This window comes from Branchiostoma floridae, chromosome 9 (assembly GCF_000003815.2).
Source record: "Branchiostoma floridae strain S238N-H82 chromosome 9, Bfl_VNyyK, whole genome shotgun sequence".
In the NCBI taxonomy this organism is placed as follows: Eukaryota; Metazoa; Chordata; class Leptocardii; order Amphioxiformes; family Branchiostomatidae; genus Branchiostoma; species Branchiostoma floridae.
This window is the reverse complement of record NC_049987.1, coordinates 24,890,942-24,911,252: the sequence shown is the minus strand read 5'-3', so window position 1 is coordinate 24,911,252 and position 20,311 is coordinate 24,890,942. Positions and strand designations below refer to the sequence as shown.

Sequence of the window (20,311 nt, the reverse complement as noted above, 5' to 3'; positions counted from 1 at the left end):
AACCAAATGACCCAGGAAGGGAATCCGTGGGCAGTTATGTCTCAGCCTAGGATCAAAAACAATACATTTTATGACTCAAATAAGTTCCCATCGCAGTTGGAAGGATCATCACAAAATTTACTTCGATCTGTTACAGCCAAAATGACCAGTACAAATTACCTCTCGCTGGCAGAGCACTTTTGCATGGAGAACGATTTATTGATTGCTTTTGCGAGTTGCTTGTGTGATTTGTATGTACAGCGAATGAAACCGACCAGACAGTGATATTATTTGGACCCAGTTGAGTCAATAGCTGTTGGCATTCAATAGTCAATGGCAATAGCAAACATCATGTTTTTTCATTGGAACTGTACAGTGTGATTGCATAATTCTAGAAAACCAAAATATTCAGTATATTGCAAAGAAGAAGAAGAAAGAAAGTCACTTGGATGTTTCCTTGTTTTTCTTAACTCTGTATCAAAGCATAACTTTGGAAAGGTGAACAATAGTAACTGTACAGGAAACTTTCAAAGAATGCCTTTTCTTTCTCCTTCCCAGTCCAAATAGCAGATGAAGTTTAAAACAGCAACTGTAGGGTTTTGTACATGTATCTTGGATGTTGACAATACCTTGAGAGAAATACAGTATTTTTAAGTTAAGCAAATAAAACCTTTCTGACACTGATACAATTTGAACTCAGTTGAGTCGCATCCAATAGTCGGTGGTAATCATCATCTGGTGTAAGGAAAAATCAACTGAAATTGGACCTGCATACAATGTAACGTTATCATTTGCGGAAAACAAAAAGTGTATATTTGGAAGATACAAAAAGGCTGTTTTACAAAAAAATCCAGACCAATTTCATATTCAGCACTTATGGACATTGCAGACAAGGTCAACTGTATCAACCCTTGTCCCTTCCCAGTTTGAAAAGCAGCAGGAGTTAAAATGCCAAGGCAAATGCTGCAGTTAGTGTACCATTATATGATACATATCGACAATGCCTTACGGGAAATCTTTAACACACTTTATCCAGCCAGTAACAGTTAATACCAGGTGGCAGCTGTCTGTGAGATTTTACCAGATTCTATTACCCGAAAGTCCCGGGGGCTTTTTGGCACCGCCGAAAAATCATATCTCCGATAGTGGAAGAGACTGTTCGGCCTACTGCGCATCTGAACTAATTCGCATCTGAACTAATTCACAATCACTTCAAGTTAAGCGCATTTTGGAGTGCACGTCCTTTTCAATGTTCTCCAAGTATTGACTGTATTGGACCCTGCATTATGCTCTTTTAAGTTTACATCCCAGCCTAGGGCGGTACACCCAACATGATATCTCCAGAGACAAGTACTGCACTTTGCTAACTAAATATTCCATCCGTAAATGCCTCGCAGGGCGCTCCAGGGAGTTAGTGCATTAAGGCATATAATTGTGGGTCAGAATATGTGATACCCAAACAGCATTAGCGTTTCAGGCTTAGCAAATAGAGGACTTAGATGGGTATTATCCCTTATAAAGCCTTAGAGAAAAGACTATGTCACAAACATGCATCTTTTGGGCACAGTCCAAAAACATTGTGGGTCAGTCAGAATACATCTATGTGATACCCAAACAGCATTAGCGTTTCAGGCTTAGCATAAATAGAAGACTTAGAAGGATATCATCCCTTATAAAGCATTAGAGAAAAGACTTTGGTATGTCATGAACTTTTGGCACAGCTCAAAAACATTGTGGGTCAGAATATGTGATACCCAAACAGCATTGGTGTTTTAGGCTTAGCAAATACAGGACTTAGAAGGGTATTATCCCTTATAAAGCCTAAGAAAAAAAGACTATGTCACAAATTTGCGTCTTTTTGGCACAACTCAAAAATGCTGTGGGTCAGAATATGATACCCAAACAGCATTAGCGTTTCAGGCTTAGCATAAATAGAAGACAGAAGGATCCTTTATAAAGCCTAAGAGAAAAGACTATGTCACAAACTTGCATCTTTTTGGCACAGTCCAAAAACATTGTGGGTCAGAATATGTGATACTCAAAACGCATTAGCTTTTCAGGCTTAGCAAATAGAGGACTTAAAAGGGTATCATCCCTCTTACGTGGATTATGGAGCCATAGAGAAGTATACATGTAACTTATTTATACATGTCACAAACTTGCAGCTTTTGGGCTGCAAAGAGTCTAAGACTTGAGTGAATAATTTCATTCCTGATTTTGAATTTTTTAAATTTTAGTGTGCATAGGATTGTACGGTTTCTCCAGGATTTCTCCCAGGATTCTCAAGGTGGAATGTTAAAAATTGTAAAAGATTTCTTCACTGAATGACGAGGTTCTTACAGTGACTCTGAGGATCTTGAAGTGATTTTGAGGATCTTACAGTGACTTAGACTTTTTATTAAGTTGTGAAGCTGCAAAATCTAAGCTTTTCCTTTTTTAGTGCTGGATTGTAAAAGATTTCTTCACTATTTGAGGAGAGTTGTATGGTGACTTAGACTTTGTTAGATTGTGAAGCTACAATTATATCAATGCTTGTTTCTTTAAAATTTCTAGAGGTGGAGTGTAAAAAAATTCCAAATTGTAGAAGACATCTTCACTATTTGAGGAGGGTTTTACCGTGACTCAGACTTTGTGAAGCTACAATATCAAAACAAACAAACAATATTTTTCTTTTCTAGTAGATCTTAAATTTCAGATTTTGAGATTTTCAGATTTTGAGATTTTCTTATTGTAGTGTGCATAAGACTGTAGGGTGATCTGGATAGTGCAAATTCTAGATTGTGAAGCTATAACATCAAAGCTTTTCCTTTTTAGTGAAGGATGTTAAAGATTTCCTCACTATCTCTTTTATGGTGACTCAGACTTTGTGAAGCTACAATATTGATGTTTTTCTTTTCTAGTGGTGGAATGTGTTGCCTAGGTAACAGACTTACTGCCGTTCTTCTATATGCAGGTGACGAGGAGGTTCCTCTCTGTCGGGTGTAACTTGTTCGTATCGCCACAGAACCAAGGGACTGTAGGTTTGGGGGGAGGGGGGCAACATTCAGGAATACAAGGGGAGTAAAGTAGAGTAATACAGAATACAGAAAACATTGGAGATGATAATACAAAGGTGGCCAGAAAGGAAAGAAATTAAATTCCATCAAATGAGGGCGAAGTTGAACGGGATGAATTAAAAAATTCCATTCCTCAAAAAAGCAGAGAATGTATAAAAAATAATCTACTTCATCAGTTTCCAGGCAGAGGTTCGGCTTTGGCTATTTTTACGTCTTTCTTTCACGCATTTTGGAAGGCTTTTCTTTTGTTCGGCTTCCAAATGCGTAAAACTAAAAGCAGGTTTATAAGGCATTGATGAAGACCTGACAAAATAGAATGCCATTCAAAACATATAAAAAGAGGTAAAAAGACAGCCAAAGCCTAACCTCTGCTTGGAGAGTATTTCATAACACAAGTCATATTTGGTAAAGTAAAAGGGGTACACAATAAGGCCTAGGGATAAGAAATGACAACGTATTTTAAAAAGCACTGGTGATGTTGGGTCTCATCCTTACGTTTCAAGGTTGTCCCCCTCCAACACCGTCTGCACCGGGAGGTACCCCAGTCGCGGGTGTTTTTTCAAGGACTTCTTGGACCTGAACTTGTTGCGCACGACCTTGGCAAAGTCCCGCACATCCTCCCCTGAGGTCGTCTGAGGTCAAGACAAGAAAAACACAAAATTGTTAAGAGGAAAATCAACCGATTTACTTTCAAATTCATTTACTTAGGTACATGTACAAGAAGCCTCAAGCTTTCCAGGTGACTCAGAAATGGCAAGCTACCCATACATCCAACAGATACTTAGGGCTGGTGCCAATCTTCATTTCTGTAGCCCTTGGGCCACACGTTTGTGAAGCCACTAATGGCAGGGCTGGTCCGCTGGTAGTGATGTGTGTTTAAACTTCAATACTAGAGGTTCCTCATTAGTGCTGAGTGCTGAGCAGAGAAAGCAGCATGTACAAATGTACTATGTCTTTGGTATGACTTGGCCAGGGATCGAACTCGTGACCTACCGAATGCAAGGCTACCTACTCGGCCATTGCACTGGACAAGCTTTCTAACAAGTGAATGGGATAGTTGAGAAAGGTAACTTACGGCTGTGCAGTACTCCTGCATGGGGTGGGACAGTTTGTGTCCCTTGGCTTTCCTTCCCGACAGGAAACAGCTCCAAACAAACAAACAAACAAATAAACAAACAAACTTACGGCTGTGCAGTACTCCTGCATGGGGTGGGACAGCTTGTGTCCCTTGGCTTTCCTGCCCGACAGGAAACAGCTCTGGCACATGTCAAAGTTGAAGCACCTCAAACAGCGATACCTGCCAGCAACATAGACAACAGGAACTGATCAGAAATGGGAAGATGGAATTGGTAACAAATAACAAATAGCATCAAACAATGAGTCCAAGATCACTGTCAGTCATTTTACTGATTAGCTTGAACGTATCTCACGTTCCTGAATCTGTTGCTTCTAAAAATCTCCCTCTTCTAGTCTTGTAGTGACCAGCTCTACCTATCCATCTATAGTAAAACTGCAGCTTTTATTGTCAAAAAAATGTACACAGTACAGTATACAACAGCCACCTGCCAATCTATAAAAGAACTGCAGCTCTAAAATGGGCTGAAAGACAATGTATGATTACCTGAATCTGTTTACACACAGACACAACTGTCTCAGCAAAGGTATTCTGGCCTTATTGCATTCACAACTACACATGCATGCCTGAAAACAAAACCGTCTCAGCAAAGGTAAAACGATACTTTGTGCTCACCTAAATCCTACAATTGGGTATTCTTTACATATATTGCATTGTGTTTGGCGGTCTCGGCTGCAGCCAGCCAGCACACCATGGACCACTGCAGTACCTTAACAAGCCGCTAGGGGGCCCAAAGACACCTAGTACTCACCTAAATCCTACAATTGGGTATTCTTTACAGATATTGCACTTGGCCTGGTGTTTGGCGGTCTCGGCTGCGGCGAGCCTATGCAGGACAGGCAGCCACACCATGGACCACTGCAGTACCGTAACAAGCCGCTAGGGGGCCCAAAGACACCTAGTACTCACCTAAATCCTACAATTGGGTATTCTTTACAGATATTGCACTTGGCCTGGTGTTTGGCGGTCTCGGCTGCAGCCAGCCTGTGCAGGACAGGCAGCCACACCATGGACCACTACAGTACCGTAACAAGCCACTAGGGGGCCCAAAGACACCTAGTACTCACCTAAATCCTACAATTGGGTATTCTTTACAGATCTTGCACTTGGCCTGGTGTTTGGCTGTCTCGGCTGCGGCCAGCCTGTGCAGGACAGGCAGCCACACCATGGACCACTGCAGTACCGTAACAAGCCGCTAGGGGGCCCAAACGACACCTAGTACTCACCTAAATCCTACAATTGGGTATTCTTTACAGATATTGCACTTGGCCTGGTGTTTGGCGGTCTCGGCGGCTGCCAGCCTGTGCAACACAGGCAGTCACACCATGGACCACTACAGTACCGTAACAAGCCGCTAGGGGGCTCAAAATAAGAAAACAAAGATCCCTCGTGCTTACCTAAATCCTACAATTGGGTATTCTTTACAGATATTGCACTTGGCCTGGTGTTTGGCTGTCTCGGCGGCGGCCAGCCTGTGCAGGACAGGCAGCCACACCATGGACCACTACAGTACTGTAACAAGCCGCTAGGGGGCCCCAAATAAGGAAACAAAGACACCTAGCACTCACCTAAATCCTACAATTGGGTATTCTTTACAGATATTGCACTTGGCCTGGTGTTTGGCGGTCTCGGCGGCGGCGAGCCTGTGCAGGACAGGCAGCCACACCATGGACTGGGGCTCCTGCTTCATCCAGTCCAGGAAATGCGCTGCCTCGATCTCGGGCTTCCCGCCCGCCCGCTCGAAGCAGCTCCGCACGCTGGGCTCGATGTTGCTGCCGCCGAACGAGGCGATCTCACCCAGCTGACGAGGAACCTGGTGGGGAAGAAAAGGTCGAATTCAGGAAATTTCTTGGCTAGTTTGAAAAGAGACTTTCCAAAACTGCTTTTCGAAACTGGCAAAGCTTTTTTTTTCTTTGCAGCTGCTCACAGAAGTTTTGGGCTATAATGTCTGATAATGTCATCCATATAATCAATTCAGATTGACAGATTATTTCCAGGATACTTAATGTAAAAATTAAATAATTCTAAGGGGAATCTACATGGATCAGATCTCTTCAAGATGAGAATGACAAGTGATAGTACAGTAGAAGCCGCATAATTGCACACTCCATTTGCCAGTGCCTTTCCTGCAATTATCCGAATGGTGCAACAAAGCGAAGTTATTAAGCTGGACCGCACCACCACAGGATTTTGGGATTTCGTGCAATTAACAGAAGCGTGAGGCTATGAGACCGGTGAGGTGAGGTGAGAACAGAAGCGTGTGATGATCTGTTGTGCAATTAACTGGCTTCTACTGTACACTACAAAGAATTTCACCAAATCTCACCTGTATTAGATCATGCAGCAGTAGCCCCAGCTTTCTTTGGTCGGCAAATCCTGTAGCCTCTGCTATCAACCTGAAGTTGACTGGACAGGGAAAAAGAAATTCATTTATCAGGATGAACTACCACATCTTACAATACACGTTAGTAAAACATGTACTTGAATGTCAAGATGTGAAAAAATAAAAATGAAGAAAATATTGTTCGGTATGAAAACAAGTGTGGGATATTTCAGAGTGACATCAAGATACTCACATCTGTACTTGTCCTCGAGATGCGCCCTACAGAGAGAGATGATCCCGACCTTGAACGATAGCACCCTGATCTTCCCACTCCTACCCCTGGAACAAACACCAAGAGCCATGAGAAAACTACAAAATACTCTGTATTACATTAGAGAGATAGACAGATAGTGAGGGAGGAGGCAGTTAAAGGGGCATTCCACTCCAGAAGGGAGTCTTGTTTTCCAATAGATAATGTGTCAATGAATACATAATCAGCCGAAATTTGTGGAATTCACCTTGGGATGAATTACGTGATGTGTACAATAATGACACTCACTAAACCCATGCAGACCCTACCCATGCATTCCCTATACGCATAGACACTGTGTTTATCGTACATATTTTCGGAATAAATGAGGTACGCTAAGCACACCGAGAAGGCAAATTGCTCATAAGATAGCAAAGAATACAAGAACAAGACGAGATTTCTTAGCGAACCTGAAATTAGTTTTGTAACCTTACCTAAAAGTTTTGCACTGTATTCAGCCATAGGATTAATTCAATTAGAGGGTGCTTGGGGAGTTTAGTAGAAGACTGAATGCTTTTGAGGCATGTGGAGCAACTGGGTACTTTATCGTATAATGTGAAGTAGTATGCAGTTATCACTTCCTAAAATTAATATCTATCGGAAAATAACACTCCCCTTTAAGAGAGGGAGGAGAAAGAGAGGGAGAGAGAGAGGGGGGAGAGAGAGGGGGGGAGAGTGCATCCTCCACTTACGTATCATACATGTTGAGTAACCAGTTTAGGCACATGTTTAAGACTTACGTATCATACACGTTGAGTAACCAGTTGAGTGAGAATGAATGAGAGAGAGAGAGAGAGAGAGAGAAAGCGCGCGCGCGCGCGAGAGAGAGAGAGAGTGAGAGAGAGAAAGCGCGCGCGAGAGAGAGTGTTTCTATGACTTACGTATCATACACGTTGAGTAACCAGTTGAGGCACATGTCTACGACTTACGTATCATACACGTTGAGTAACCAGTTGAGGCACATGTCTACGACTTACGTATCATACACGTTGAGTAACCAGTTGAGGCACATGTCTACGCAGAGCGGCACGTTGACCAGGTTGCCGTGGTCCTGCTCGAGATTGTCGTAGATGGTCGTCAGGCAGTTGATGATCTCGATGACGTCCATCAGACGATCGTTCTGGCCCCGCAGTCCGTGCTGGTCAAAGGCATCAATGGCGTTGTTCATGCTTAGCAAGTCCACTGTTGGGGGGGACATGAGACAACAATGAGTTAGACCATACATGTATGTAGCAGACCATTTTGGTCAAAGGCATCAATGGCGTTGTTCATGCTTAGCAAGTCCACTGTTGGGAGACATGAGACAATAGGGAGTTAGACCATACATGTATGTACATTGTAGCAGACCATGCTGGTCAAAGGCATCAATGGCATTGTTCATGCTTAGAAAGTCCACTGTTGGGGCGAGAAAGGCAGAAGGGATTGAGTTATAGCATAACTACAAGTTTTTCTAGTTAACTGTACTTGTATTGAATTGTTCTGCCAGTTCACTCTAGTGAAGAAGAGTGATGGATGTCACTTGAAACATTCAGAAGGAAATGTCTGTTCTTTTATCCATTTGTAGAGATTGAATTGTACTTGAATATTGTTTACCTGGATGTCAAACCTTTATAAACATACCTACAAGTAGCTTTAAAGACTATGACAAGAAGACAAATACTTACAACTATTGTAAGTAGACACTTGAGTTAAGAATAAACCATTGATCATAGTAGAATAAAGGTTGAAAACTGGTGGCTTTGATTGCTTTTTTGATATCTCTACCAGTGATTTTGCCAAAGAGGTTTCACCTTATTCATGTTTGTATGATGTTTCACTGTCAACTTTGGTTAGTGTCTTGGTATTTCGAACTTCTATAACTCATGAGTAATAATTACAATGGTTTTCACACCATGCATATTATACAAGCATTTTAGAAATGCCTTCAAGGTAACAGGAGAAAAGACTTACAACATAGAGCCTTCTGTAACCTCCTGAGTTTCATGGCTGTGCGGTAGGCTGAGAATCTCACGTCATTCAGGTCAGCTGGAAATGGAAATATAGTTAGTTAGATAGGGTTTAACATACAAAAATTAGTAGTATACCCAATATGACAAAATGTGTCAGCAGGACACAGAACCTGTTCATCTATCCATGAACTGAAATTTGCTTTTTAGGAGAGACAAACATTTCAGCCCATCTGTCCCAAAAAATTTTATGACATGAAGTCAAGGAAAATGTATTTTCATAAAGCATAAAATGGCAGATTCAACAAGGAAAATAAACTACATTCTATCATTAGGTTCAGCTCCCAAACAAATCTTAAGTTCGAGATGAACCAATCATAAACTTCCGACAACTCATGATGTACATTTGTACATTTGTACTGCATTGCCGAACGGTTGCTGATGATGCAGTCGACAAACTGCACGCTTTGTACAAAGCAGTGCAGCAGAGACATCTAGAGATGTTTAAGTAAAGTGCAGCACATGGCACAGCCCTTACCTAATGATTGGAAGAGTTCTGTCATCTTGGGGTGGTCCCAGCTGGTTGTTTCTGTAGTGTGGCTGTGGGAACAAACAAAAAACAGCAGGTTAGGAGAAAACGTGCAGGAAAGAACAACACACAACATCCTGGGCTCCAGATGGAACACATTCAGGGTACAGGTTTTGGAAAGCTGTTCGCCAAACTGTTTCTGTTTAACGTTTCCCTCTGCTTTTGGTTGTGATGGTCAAGGCCAACGGAGGAATCTTGTATTCTAAGGTTTGGGTACCTTAATGAGTAAAACAGCTCTTGGATCTGAAGAGAGATTTGAGCAAAATCAATGTCAATATTACAATCATAAATGGTGCTATACAAAGGACTAAATTGTTGTAGTACTCTGTGTCAGTATAACTATATAAAAAGACGTGTCCGTATTAATCTCCAAGCAGATACGGACAGGCAAAATTATTATGCTTCTAGGTTCCTTGGAGCAGCGGATTCTGTGGAACTGAAAGCTTGACAAACATCACAATTTTCCACTTGTACATCGCCTGAATATAAGCTTTTTACAGACTGTATTCAAGTTTAGTAAAAAAATATCATATTGCTGTAAGTTTTAGATGTAGGAGAAAGACTGAATGGAGACACTTACTTGATATAATATGGCACCTTGTTGGCAGCTACCGCCCTCTCCCAGGTCCCTTCCACAGAGGCTAGAAAAAAAGAGAAACACCGTCAGTAAATATAAAAACTGGAACTTCTGCTGCAGAACCATAGAAAGCCACTAGGAGGCCCATTGACCTCAGTTTTTCTGGTCCCCATCTACCTTCCAAATATTATAAGGATCCAACTGTAGCTTCTCAACATATGTTGGAAAAAAACAGTCACACACAAACAGAGACAGACACACACAAATGCACATATACAAACACACAATCACACACACACACACACATACACACACACACAGAGAAACATACAGTCACACACAAACACACACACAAATGTTACTGAAAACATAACCTTCTTGGCGAGTGTAGTATTAATATTACTTTCTCAACTGTTCAACACTACTATCTTTAACCATAGGCATTCTGACAGCACGTTCCATGACAAACATAAGGTTCAGAAAAAAACACATAAGGTTCAGAAAAAGCATAATTCAATTTCTCAGAAAACTGTCAACCTTCCAAGAAAAAAATGGGGTGATTATTAGATAGCAAACTTACAATAGACAAGTAGGTAAGCCATATTAAGCCCTGGTGCCAGCTCCCTTAACCCGGCAAATCCTGAAAGAGAGTGAGAATTCCCCCGTCTCCACCACTAATAGACAATAATGTTAATGGCGCCGAATTACCGTTACACAAGCTAGCAGATGGAGAAAGCTTATCGCACCCTGCCCTACATACGAATTGCCGTGCTAATCTGGTTAGGTGTGGAGGGGAATTTAACAGGTGGGCTACTTCCACACTACACAGGTCGCAGCAAACAAATCACCTTACTAACAGTAACGTTAGTTCACCTTTATCCGCAGGGTAACCTATATCCGTTGTGTTGCTAAACATGCTATCTAGGGATATCAAATCGATGGACGGTAGTTTAAAATTGTACTATTTTTTATATATTGCAGTTTGAAACCATTATATGTCGACTTGATATCCCTAAATACATTGGGCAAAAAGTTACTCCAACACATGGATAAATTATGATTTGGAGGGGGAATTTAAAGGTGCTGAGCAGGCTGACTGTATCCACACATTACAGGTCGCAGCAAACAAATCACCCATCTAACTAAGCTCCAAGCAGATCCTATGGTAGTAGTAGTCCACTGTGTTCTGCTGATGCAGTGGTCTGGACATTCTACGGTAGCATAAGATCGAAAGCTGGCAGAGGAGTAAAGCCAGCCATCCATGCTCTATTAGCATACACACTCCTTGGCTGGCTTCACTCCTGTAGCATACACACTCCTCTGGCAGCTTTTGATACACTATACCATGCTACTGTAGGATCCGTTATGTTTTCCTCTTGTGAACGATTAAGAAGATACACAGGGCAAAAAGTTAATCCAGCGACTGGATATGATTTGGAGGGGGAATTTAAAGGTGCTGAGCAAGTGGACTGTATCCACACTACACAAGTCACAGCAAACAAATACACCCTTCTAACTAAGCTCCAAGCAGATCCTACAGTAGCATAAGATCAAAAGCTGGCAGAGGCGTAAAGCCAGCCTAGGAGTAATCTCCAAGCAGATCCTACGGTAGCATAAGATTGTATAAAAAGCTGGCTGAGGAGTGAAGCTGGCTTAGGAGTGTGTTTTGCTACCTGGCAAATGGACACCTCTTGGCTGACTACACTCCTTGGCCAGTTTGGTACTATCTTATGTCATTGTAGGATCTGCTTGGAGATGGGCCTAGGAGTGTGTATGCTCAAGTTGCATACACACTCCTAGGCCGGCTTCACTGCTCTGGCAGCTTTTGATACACTATACCATGCTACTGTAGGATCTGCTTGGAGATACCTTCTATCACCACCTGTTATGTTTTCATACTGTGAAATTGTGAATGATTAAGGGGACGTAGAAAACTATGTGTCTGTTGATGGAGGTTTAACACATCCAGATAATAAGATACACAAGGTAAAAGTTACTCAAGCAATGTGGAAACGGTCAGACTTCATATTTTTTCCGGTCGTTCAGTTCATTTTGTTCATTCACTTATGAAAGATAGTGGATCCTTTGTTCATGAAAGCTCCAATTGGCCTGCAGGCTGCTTTTCATTGAGGTCATGAGGGAAGAGGTAAGGATCAGACAAAATATATTACTGTTTCCAAAATCTATCTGGTCGCTTGAATAACTGTTATCGTGTGAAAAAACTTCACGCAGTTTGGGGCACAAAATAGCAATATATTGATCAAGTATTGATTTTCTTATGTCTCATTTAGTTTCTCTGCTCTTTTATCAAACTGATTTTCCAATCTATTTGGTCATGGTGATTAATTGAAAATCAACTTAAGAGAGACACATTAATCAAATCTCATCTCTATTAATGAATCGGTCCCTAGAGTCACAGATAATTGTGCAAAACATTACCTTAGCTCTCTTATTCATTTGCTGTGCTGAACAATCTTTAATAGATTAGCCATAATATTATAGCTTTGTTTCTCTCTACATATCAACACCATTCATCTGATTTCTCTCACGCACAATGATTTTACGTGCTCAAGTTTGTATGCAAACATTTCTTAATGATTTATCTTTACCTCATGCATAAATGATAGCTAAAAATTAAGAAAAAAAATTGTCAAGCATTCTATAGCTTTGTTTCTCTGTACATATCAAGTTTTTGTCTAGTGGAAAGAGGCCTAACAGTAATCTATATTGTACATCTGGGATTAGTTCTCATGTTTGATCCATACTTCCTAAATTCAAACTGGTGCATGTAAAATTTGTCTACCCAACTGCTGCCTACCCCTGCGTCAGGGACCCCAGCAGCAGTATAACCAATAATAGATAGTGAGTGAGTGAGTGAGTGAGTGCAGGTATTATTCAATGTTACCTGCACTCAGTGCAGGTATGCAGAAAGAAGTATTTCAAGCCCTGCATTACATCACACATCTGGAAGTTATTTATCAGAATGTGCAGCTACAGTACAGTATGCTGTGTGTTTGTCAGCACCAGCCCCAGCCGTGCCCACCTGTGTGTTTGGGGTGACCTGCTACCAGGCTTATTAGGCTAGACCCAGCCCTGTAACGACAGCGCGCATGTGACATCAGCTGACTGGTGTTGATATATACAGAAAAACCAGGCTAGCTAATTTTTAGCAAAATCGTTAAGCGAAGTAATATATAAATAATATAAATGAACAAGAATGCTGACTGCTGTTGATATATACGGAAAAAACAGGCTAGCTAATTTTTAGCAAAATCGTTAAGCGAAGTAAACGAACAAGAATGCTGACCGGTGTTGATATATACAAATGTATATATATAGAGAGAAACAAAGCTGACTAACTTTTAATTTGTGTGACCCTAGTACATGATGATGTTCGTCCATCGGGAGTCGATGAGGACCTTGACTTCAGATCAGTTCAGTAGAATAGGAGTATGATGCATGTTGCAAATTATAACATCACAGACAACAAATTACACAAAAATATTCCTTCTATGTTTTCAAAATCCATTGAGCCAATCTGGTTTATGATTGGTTGCAACCTTTGCATAAAACACTCCATAGACTGTTGGCTTCATTTCATAGGCTGATTTGAATTGTAACTGTTGAGTGATGTTCAGCTAACAATTCAATTTTAAATGCTTCCCTTGAGAGGCAACCTAACAGTCGTAGGAGAGCTTTACATCATCTAGATTGTTTGGGGGGTTACAAGTGCCGTAGGGATGACTAAAAAATGGATAAGGAATAAAACAAAGATTGAAATATAAATGTACGTGCTTGTATGTTAATATGTCTATTTGCCATGATTTTCTCAAATTTCTACATAAATCAAGCATTTTGAAGCCTTTTGATGCAAATAAACTTTTTAAAGAAAACCTAGGATGTAAAAATGTAGCATGCACACACTTACACACACACAAATGCACAGACACGCAAACATACACACACACACACACAAACACACACACAAACACACACATATATATACATACACACACAAAGATGCACATATATATACATACACACACAAAGATGCACACACACCAATCTATTCAGTTCAGTATCTCCAGTAGACGTAATGAGCTCTCTGTCTCTTCTGCAGTTATGATTTAACATGTCGGCATGCCGGCTAATTGCCCTGTCTAGGGGCCCTGCCTCGATAACAGATATGTGCCAACGTGCCATCATTCTTACCCTCATTAAATGCAGTTTTCATACAGGAGATACAGCCGGTAAATTCCTGGGTATGCCAATGGTATGAGGTAAGCCATATCTCAAAATACTGTTAGGTTTAGATGGGGAAGAAGTATGGGCCTATGGGAATGTTTGGAACTCAAGCATTTAAGCCATGCTTTAAAAAAAAAACACAATTATTATAGGCGAAACTCAAGTGGAAAAAACTAATTTACAAAAAAATCTTCTGACCATAACTCTTTAGACAAAAATAATATACTGTATTCTTGGCTGGCTTTGCTGACAAAGATTTTAAGGGTGTTAATTACAGATAGACAGCCAAGAAAACGCCATTTACACCTAACTACACTGCTTCAGTGTTTAGTATGTAATACATTTGTATGTACAAATCCTACCTGGGTGACGAAATAGAGAGAAATCCTGTCCACTTTACAACACAAAAGTTGTCTAAAAAACACTCCACCCTGTCTGGTACTACTTTTGTAACAGATTGAAACCTGGAATAAAGTAAAATGCTTTGTACACGTCCAAGTGTTTCATTCAAGACCAACATTTCCTTGAACGTCTGTCACTTTCCCAGGACAATTCTGACAGGTTCTGTTTGTCAGAATAAAACCTTTGGTTATGTAGTACAAAGAACATGGATATCCAGTGACTTACCGACCCGATGTAACTGTTCGTGGATGACTGACACCAGGTTGGTCAGACAGGTAACTCCCAAACAGGAAGCGACAGGGAGTTTCTGACTGCAGGGCTCGAAATACCACCTGCATATGCAGGTTAGTGCAGGTAAAATTGGAGCTGTCCATGTACTGGGTTTTATACATAACTTTCATATGATGTTTATATGGCTTGTTATTAGCTGCATTGACATTCAGAGTGGCAGAGGTAATTTTCGATGTTACCTGCACCAGTGCAGGTATGGCATAATGCAGAAAAAAGTATTTGGAGCCCTGGACAGGGAGTTTCTGACTGGGTACCCCCGGGGTATCTTTCCAGTACTTACACACGGACAATACCAGCCTGACAGGCGATACAAGACTGTATAGCAAAACTTTTAACTGAAATTAAAGACTTTTTTGGGGTTGTCCTGGATTTAGGTATGTTTTAGCAGGTGGTCTGTCCCACCAATTATATAAAAAGTCAATAAAACTATACTTATTGTAATTTATTGGGCTTCAACACTGAGAACAAATGCTTGAAAGGTGGCCATTTTTTTCATTATAAGGTGTTTGTTTAAGAGTGACTATGCAGCCAGATTACATAAAGAGGTGACAAAAAGGAGGTATTCTATGGGAAACTTGCATGCATGCGCGCACACACACATGCACACACGCACACGTACACACACACACTCGCACACACACATAAAAGACACACAAAAAGAGCTTGTCACAAAAAAAACATGACAATTTGATGTCAAGAAAGAAAGAGAGACAAGCCATCACAGTTCACTTGCAATCACAATGTAAGTTTAAAGGGGTCAAAAAGTTAAACATTCATGACAAGGTCGTTCCTTCACCCCAAGAGCCATCAAAATTCATCCCCAGTTCTTGCCCAATGTCATTAACAAACCAACGACACCCTAAGCCTTGTTAATAGAGGTAATAAAACTGATGAGTCCTGTCACTAGCCTGGTCCTGTAAATTGGGTTTGAAGCCCCGAGTCCTACAGTGTTGGCTTTACAATGTACATGTAAACCAATAAATAAGTAAGACACAAGATAAAAAGTTGTGACTGTCTGAAGTCCCTAGTAAGCTGTATATCGTCTTCTTAGAAGGGCAAGCTAGCTTTGTGTACCTTTTAGTTTCAGTCCTTTGTTTATCCAGATATTATACATTTCAAGTCTAAACTCTGAACTCAGCTCCTTGAACATGTGTATGCAAAGCTTGTAATAACCAAACCAAAACAATGTAGAGCAATGAGTCCACTCACTAGACAGGAAGTGTTGTGAGTTGGGTCCAAAGTTACTCTAATATTTTCTTAGCTAGGGCCTGACAACTGTAATAGATACATACAAGTGTAAAAGACAGTGATTTAGACACAAGTATACAAACATGTATGTATCATGTGGCACCTCTTACGAGGATGAACTGAACTGAACTGTACTTACTAGACAGGAAGTGTTGTGAGTTGAGTGTGTAAGAGACATAAGTGTACTCACTAGACAGGAAGTGTTGTGAGTTATATAATGATAATATACTCACTAGACAGGAAGTGTTGTGAGTTGGGTCCGAAGTCCCTGAGCGCCTCCTCCAGCTGTTTGAGCCTGTCCTGTGCGGAGACTTGCAGCAGCCTCCAGCGCGTGTTCAGGTCCTCTAACCTGTAGGGAAGGATCCAGAGGTTAATCCGGATATGCACCGGCGCATCGTGAGGCGCGTACGGACAACGGTAGCCCAGCTGTAGTCCGACGGTTAGCGGCCACGACGACTCCGGACCGAGAAGCCGCGAGTTCGAATCCCGGCTGTGTCGCTCACCCAACATGCATGCTACTGGAAAGGGCTGAAGCCCCTAGGCCGCGTTCCACTGTTCATTGTGCAAAAAGAACTAGGGAACTTTCCCTGGTACAATGAGCCTGCTACTGGAAAGGGTCGTATTCCTTAGGACGGGACGTTAAGCCATGGTTCACAGTTGCAGTTGCAGTTGTTGGAAAGAGCTAAGCTACGGTCCACCATTTGTTGCACTTGTGCACTTGTTATAAAGAGCTAGGGGAATTTCCGTCACAATCAACCTGTAAATACTGTGCATGGCATCTGTCCTCTCTGCCACGACCAGTAGAAGAATAATAGCTCTTCAGCGAGATAAGCTGGATCAACATCACTTTCATTCCGACCATCCATTGGGAAAAACAACGTTAACCAGACATCGGAACAACCAGCAAAGAGCGCGGACAGAGGGAGCAGCATCGATGCCCTGCGTACGCGAGGGGACCCGTTAGAAGATTGGTCAATTTGTGAACGGATTATGAAGGGCTTTTGGCGAACTGGCGCGCTGGGACAATCAAGCTATCAGGCATCCGCAAAATCCTTAATCAAATGGGGTCAAACATTACAACTCCGGCGGGGGGAATCCTTAGTCCGACCAGGGATGGGCCTTCTCGAACGCTTTGACCTCTTCACCCTCTAATTTTGTCCGGACAACGGGCTTATTAATTTGGGGGTGGGTAAGTGGAGAGGGGACATGTTGCCATTACTAATAGGCTGTGTGACCTACATAACGGAATCGAGCTCCGCCATTAGGATCATTGGCTGTCAGGGCTATCTTTAGCCGTGGTTAAGGATTTGCAAGAAGTGTCTTAAATTTGTGCCTATTTCTATTCTACTCGTGTAGAGGAGTGAAGGCTCTATATATTGGGCGGTCACTTCTAGAGCGAAGGAAAACGAAGCGAAGCAAGATTGAACCCTGGTTAGAAAACTCACGCTTTTAGTACTTCATTTAAAAATAAGAAGTAAATTTGCCATCATCTATTTAGGGAAATAAATTAAAGGCTTTAACACGTCACTGTTATAATGGTAGATAATTTTTGGTAGGTAGTTTTGCATTTCAGAATCTGTGTTCCATTTTTGTGTGGCATTTTTCTACTTCGACAAAAGATCGGCCTTTTGGAAACAGAAAGTAAAGGAATCGGGTTTTCACCAGGCCTGATTAACCAGAAGCGATGCAGGCCCAACTCCAGGCTGCTACATCGTTACCAATTCAAAGCCTGTTCGCGGAGAGGTCCCGACAAGCCGCTCCTATTGATTAGTGTTCTGCAATCACCACTCTGCCAACTGGAACTATAATCATTTATTTATGCCCAACATTTGTTGCCTGATGGTCGCCCCGCGCGCATGTGTTTCCAACTGCCGAACACCCGGAGATTAATTATTAATCCAATTACTGTGAGGATTTCCTGACGACCGCTTGTTGGATTGCGCGATGAAAATTTCAGGACAGGTCACGGCACAGTACTAGTGCTGTACAGGTATTTGCATACATGGCAAGTACAATGTAACTTACTGTAAGAACATGGCACTGGTAGCAATAGTTGAGCTGAACAAGTCTTAGAAATGTTAACCAGTCAACAGTACACATATAAAGCTGTTAGTAGTTTTTCTTGAGACATTCTCAGATTTTCTTGAGACTTTCTGAGTGACAATTGAAAAGGTAACAAGTACTAGTAAGTCCTTCGATAAATGATGTTGCAAAGACATCATACAATCTAAATTTTAAAGGACACTATTGGGAATGTCTGGAAAAGGTCCAGAAAAAAAGAAGACAATTTCGACAATTGTATCGGTGTAACTTTTACCATTCTATACCATTTCCAGCTCGACTAGGGTAAGTAACGGGAGCATGCAAATTTAATGCAGCTCAAGGTGAAGAGAATATTGAATCTGACCTGCGGCGGGAGTAATGCATTGATAACGGGTGAACCATGAAAATGCGCGGGAGAGAGCCCTAGTCAGGCGAGCAAAGTAATTTTCCCATGCACAGACACAAGACCCGGGATGGAGCGGAGATCTATCCAGTTAGTTCAACTTGGGTGAGCATTGTTCACTTGAAGATGTGAATATAACGGGAGGAGCAATTTTTGGCTACTTTACAAAAAAATCCATGAAACTAGATGCAAAGTTAACATATTTTTGCTTGTATGGTAGGAAATCTAATATTACGTGTTGTAAATTTTGAGTAAATCAGTTGTACAGGTAAATTTTGTATGTTGATTGTTTTTCACTTTCTGGTGTTGTATCTTACTAAGACATTTGTCTACAAACATATTACATAAATGCAGCTTGAGAACGCAATATACCAAAGGTACAAAACCACACTATCTCGTGTATTCCATCACTGACAAAGATATGATTTTGTAGACTATGTCACTGACGAAAGACACAAGATATTGTCTGAATCGTCTGACCCTTTCCAAAACCATATCCAGAGGCTTGAGTAACTGCTTTTGGTCGTATAATAATATAGACTTGAAAAACAGTCTCAAAACTTCAACGTTCTGTACCCACCTGTTAAGGTTAGAGCTGGACAGCTGGACGTCCATAGGAGGGAAGCTATTGGCCAGGTTGTTGGTGTAGTCCACATTGCTCTGGATGGGAGCGATCTGGGCCTGGAATGCCTGAAACAGATCATCAACATATTTAGACAGTGTTGTAGCCAGCCTGAATTTTCTGTCCCCTGGATTTTGAAATTCTGTCAAGCCTAGGGAGTCTCAGGAAAATTATGAAATTTAGACCCTCTGAAACACTATTTCCTACATTTTGAGGGGCCACAGGGATTTCGGCTCACAGAGTACAGAATGGGCAAAAAAATTTTCCGTCCCCAGCACCAAAATTCAGTCAAAGGCCGGAAAAATGGACGCTGGCTAGAACCCTGCATTTAGACATAATATCATAGCCTCATGTTCAGTAGAATTTGACTATAAGGTGATCCACTTCAAGCTTGCCTTTGGCAGGGTGTAAAAGGCAAGTCTTCTTCTGGTGGTTCCTTGAATTTAAGTGGATAAACTGGAGAATGAATAAGACTCTGAGGTTGTGCAAATATTCTGAATGTTCTGTAGAGTCTAGCCAAGAAACACTCAATCCAAGGATTCAGACGTTATTAGTCTTAGGTTGAGTTGAGTTTATGGTAATCCACTTTTACATTGCCTTTGGCAAGCTATAAAACGTCTGCTTCCTGTGGTACCTAAAATCTAAGTGGATGAACTAAAGAATGCATCAGACTTTGAAGTTGTGCCAATGTTTTGTAATATATTGCCAAAAAAGCTGAATTCAGTTATTCAGACATACAGTGTAGTAGCATTACGTCCAGCAAGCTTATGTTGATCTCTTTTTGCCTTTAGCAAGCTATAAAATGCAACTATTCTTCCGGTTGTCTTCGGTATCTAAGAAACTAAACAATACATCATAAGTTCTGCATGATGTTCTGTACAAACAAGCCAAGATATTAGCATGAAAGTTCATCTGTGTTGGTAGAATACATTATAGAAATTGATAAACTTTCTTTCCAACACTGAAATTAATATAGGGACTTACATGTGTTCATTATTATCACCTTTCCTTTCACAGGAATGAGCATTTATCAAAGGAAGTGACTTCTTAGCTTGTGATAACCTACTTGTACATGTATTGCTTTGATTCGAAGGAAACTGCCAATGTGACATGCAGTACAAAATGTCTTACCAGGACAGCAG

At 41.2% G+C, this 20,311-nt stretch overlaps 1 protein-coding gene across 22 annotated transcripts in view; it reads right to left on the bottom strand.

The window, feature by feature from the left end:
* The window catches only part of LOC118422915 (dystrophin-like), a 232,797-nt gene that overhangs the window by 39,313 nt on the left and 173,173 nt on the right, over positions 1-20,311 (bottom strand). For 16 of the 22 annotated variants that reach the window (XM_035830778.1, XM_035830765.1, XM_035830764.1 and 13 more), the window contains 13 exons: positions 19,128-19,237; positions 16,335-16,450; positions 9,919-9,979; positions 9,288-9,349; positions 8,754-8,828; positions 7,781-7,985; positions 6,747-6,832; positions 6,497-6,576; positions 5,814-5,983; positions 5,568-5,642; positions 4,221-4,332; positions 3,531-3,667; positions 2,913-2,993 (listed from right to left, as the gene is read on the bottom strand). In XM_035830778.1, the coding sequence (XP_035686671.1) occupies positions 2,913-2,993; positions 3,531-3,667; positions 4,221-4,332; positions 5,568-5,642; positions 5,814-5,983; positions 6,497-6,576; positions 6,747-6,832; positions 7,781-7,985; positions 8,754-8,828; positions 9,288-9,349; positions 9,919-9,979; positions 16,335-16,450; positions 19,128-19,237 (1,370 nt within the window). Of the gene's footprint in view, positions 1-2,912; positions 2,994-3,530; positions 3,668-4,110; positions 4,163-4,220; positions 4,333-5,060; positions 5,080-5,567; positions 5,643-5,738; positions 5,984-6,496; positions 6,577-6,746; positions 6,833-7,780; positions 7,986-8,753; positions 8,829-9,287; positions 9,350-9,918; positions 9,980-16,334; positions 16,451-19,127; positions 19,238-20,311 lie in introns of those variants that run through there. The other 6 variants (XM_035830768.1, XM_035830777.1, XM_035830766.1 and 3 more) reach the window with 6 other exon arrangements.